The sequence below is a fragment of the Orycteropus afer genome, unplaced genomic scaffold (genome assembly GCF_000298275.1).
Source record: "Orycteropus afer afer isolate SDZICR_OR568_19922 unplaced genomic scaffold, OryAfe1.0 scaffold00026, whole genome shotgun sequence".
NCBI lineage: Eukaryota > Metazoa > Chordata > Mammalia > Tubulidentata > Orycteropodidae > Orycteropus > Orycteropus afer.
Genome location: NW_006921613.1, coordinates 18,223,242 through 18,226,573, shown reverse-complemented (window position 1 = coordinate 18,226,573; position 3,332 = coordinate 18,223,242). Strand labels below are relative to the sequence as shown.

At 40.8% G+C, this 3,332-nt stretch overlaps 1 protein-coding gene across 1 annotated transcript in view; it reads left to right on the top strand.

Annotated features, from left to right (window-relative positions):
- STARD9 (StAR related lipid transfer domain containing 9) overlaps window positions 1–3,332 on the top strand; it is a 177,241-nt gene that overhangs the window by 118,404 nt on the left and 55,505 nt on the right. Inside the window, exon 16 of the mRNA XM_007935325.1 lies at window positions 2,921–3,100. Within this exon, the coding sequence (XP_007933516.1) occupies window positions 2,921–3,100 (180 nt within the window). The remainder of the gene's footprint in view (window positions 1–2,920; window positions 3,101–3,332) is intronic.

The following is a 3,332-nucleotide window of genomic DNA, read 5'->3' as shown; positions in this document are numbered from 1 at the left end:
TCCTTTCCATATAAAGTTAGTGATTGGTTTTTCCATATCCCTAAAGAATGTTGATGGGATCTGGATTGGGATTGCATTGAATGTATAGATTGCTTTGGTAATTTTTTTTTTAAATGTGATAAAATATGTACAACCATTTATCAGTTCAGCAATTTCTACATGATGATTCCGTGACATTGATTATATTCTTCATGGTGTTCAACCATCATTGACATCTTTTTCCAAATGATTCTATCACCATTAACATAAACTCAATGCTCCCTAAACAAAAACTTCCCTTTGAAAGGAAGATTTTTTGGTAACAGATTGGATTTAGATCCAGTAACAAACTTGTCCCAATTTTTAATGTTCTATTGCATCATCCTTGTCATTATAAAAGTATCTTGGCCATGTCAACATTTTGTTATCCAAACTAAGCTGTAAGACAAAATTTCACATTCCAAAGCTTTTAAAAAATTCTTTGTTTAATCATATACTAATGAAATTTGGTACACAAGATATCATCCCTCTCTGTATAAGAGATGAAGTAAAAGAGCCAAAACCATCCCAAGCTCATATTTTGGTGGATTTCTGTAGTGTATAGAAAAAGCACGTTAGCATTTTGACATTACACAAGCCAGAGACCTGGACTTGAATCTGCCACTTGCTGGCCTGATAATTGTAGGCAGCGTAGTAGTGGATGAGGAAAGCAGACCAGACTGGGAGGCAGTTCAGCAGTGCCTCCAGGTAGCCAGGCTGCTGAACTGTAAGGCAGAGATCATGCTGTTTACCTCCACCAGCGATAACAGTCCCACTCAGCCCTTTATGGTGCCCTGTAGTTCATTAGTTTTCAGACTTCAACTCACTGATTATAACATTAAAAATAAAGGTGTAAAACTCATGCCATCAAGTGAATTCTGATTCATAGTGACCCAGTGGGACAGCATAGAATTGCTCCATAGGGTTTCCAAGGCTGTAATCTTTTTGGAAGCAACATCAAACCAAACTCTGCCGTTGAGTTGTTTCCGACTCATAGTGACCTCTCCTTGGGTTTCCAAGGCAGTATCTCTATGGAAGTAGATTGCCTAGTCTTCCTTCTGAAGAGTGGCTGGTGGGTTAGAACTGCCGGCGTTCTGGTTAGCAGTCAAATGCCTTAGGCACTACACCACTGGAGCTCCTTTTATGGAAGCAGACTGCCATGTATTTCTCCCATGAAGTAGCTGGAAGGTTCAAACTGCCAACCTTTTGGTTTACAGCTAGCACTTAACCACTGCACCCCAGGGCTCCTTATAATGTTTCTAGGGTACATGAAATACCTGTGCCTAAACTTGGCATAATATTTTTTCTTAAGTATTCTCCTTATGAGAAAAGTGCTTACCTGAGTCCATTTCCTTTTCCTGACCTTCCTTAGTTCTTCCATTCCCAGGATGAACTTCCTGCCTATGCATTTTCATTGAAAGAAGAAAAAGGACCCAGCTTTCAACAGTGTTCATTCATTACTTCAAGATGGTCTTAGCTTAATACCTCTAAGCCTTGGTATATTTATTTAATCTGATCCTCATACATAGTAATCACTATTTTATTATTTATTTTATTTCACAATCTTCCAGACCAGCTCTGGGGTGGTGGGGGGAGAGAAAGACAAAACCAAACTCACTGTTGTTGAGTCGGATCTGACTCATTGCAACCCCTCCTTGGGTTTCTGAGGTGGTATCACTACAGAAGTAGATTACCCAGTCTTCCTTGTGAGGAGTGGCTGGTGGGTTTAAACCACCAGCCTTCTGATTAGCAGTCAAATACCTTAGGCACTACGCTACCACAACTCCCTAGACCAGCTCCATATAGCCTTAATTCTACCTGAGGAGAGTTCTCTCAGTGCTTTATAAGTTTTTGAGCTATGTGCAAGCTTACAATTGTAACTCCGGGATACGGCAACTTTAAGTCATAAACGGATTCCCAAATATGAATTGCATATAAATAGAATAGGGAAATTATAAACATAGATGTTTGACTAATATCCCAATTAATTTTTTTAAATGAATTTTTAAAATAATATTTTTTTTTTCTGATAATAAAACATGCTTATTGCAGAAAACTTGTAAAATAACATTTATTAAGCGGGTTTCTGTTTATAAAAGTAACACTTGCTTATTGAAGAACACTTAGAGAAGCATTGCACTTTTGAATCCTACTTGGTTCCTAGCTGGAAGAGGTGCAAGGGTCTCTGAAGGTCTTTGAATAGCAGTAACAGTGAGGAACATGAGAATTAAAAACATGAGAAAACCAGGTCAGGATGACTTCTAACTTTCAGTTTCCTACTGTTCTGCTTACCTAGTGCCACTCTGATAAGAATATACCACAAATCGGATGGCCTTAACAAACAGGAGTTTATTCTCTTACATTTCAGGGGGCTAGAAGTCCAAGTTCAGAGTGTCAGGCTCTAGAGGCTGTGTGAAAGCCCCTCAACCTTGGGCTTCAGCTCTGCCTCTTGCTCCTGGCCCACTGAAGTTAGAGACATTTATTTACTCTGACAGCTATTGGCTGCTGAGGCTAACAAGCCCAAGGTCGACAAATAAAATGACACAGTCCTGATGTTACCAAACCACACAGCAGGCCATTAATTCAAGTCTCTTGTAAGTCCCAAGGTCAGCAGAGCATTCCAGGCTGCTGAACAACAACACGGCTACATGCAGGCTCCAAATGTGCCATAAGCTAGAAGCCCAGGGCTTCTCCTTGTATATGGGAAGCAGACCACATCCCAAAGGCAACTACTCAGCTTCTTGTGGTAGATCCCACCATGGAGTTGATTGCTAGTCTCATCATGGAGAATAACTACCACCAGCTGCCCAGCCACTCAACCAGGCCCAGCCACGTTGACATACAAATTTAACTACTGCACCTACCCATACTGAGTATCTAAGGTCACCTCCTATATCTCTAGATTAACCAGCTGTCTAAAGATTGGAGCCAGAAGTGGAGTGACTGGAAGGCCCTCATGGAGCACTACAGTGTGGCCATCATCAGGAGGAGGGCAGGACTGGTCATCGACTCCAGCCTGCCACACCTGATGGCCTTAGAGGATGATGTGCTCAGCACAGGTGTTGTGCTGTATCACCTCAAGGTAAGGAACATGGTGGACTTCCTTTTTTCTGAGCCCCTGTCCTCAGAGGTTTTGGTATTAAAGTTATGGTTGCTTCATAGAATGAATTTGGGAGGATTCCACCCTTTTCTGTGTTCTGGAATAGTTTGAGTAAGATTGGTGTTAGTTCTTCTCTGAACATTTGATAGAATTCTCCAGTGAAACTGTCTGGGCCAGGGCTTTTATTTGTTGGTAAATTTTTTTTTTTTTTTTT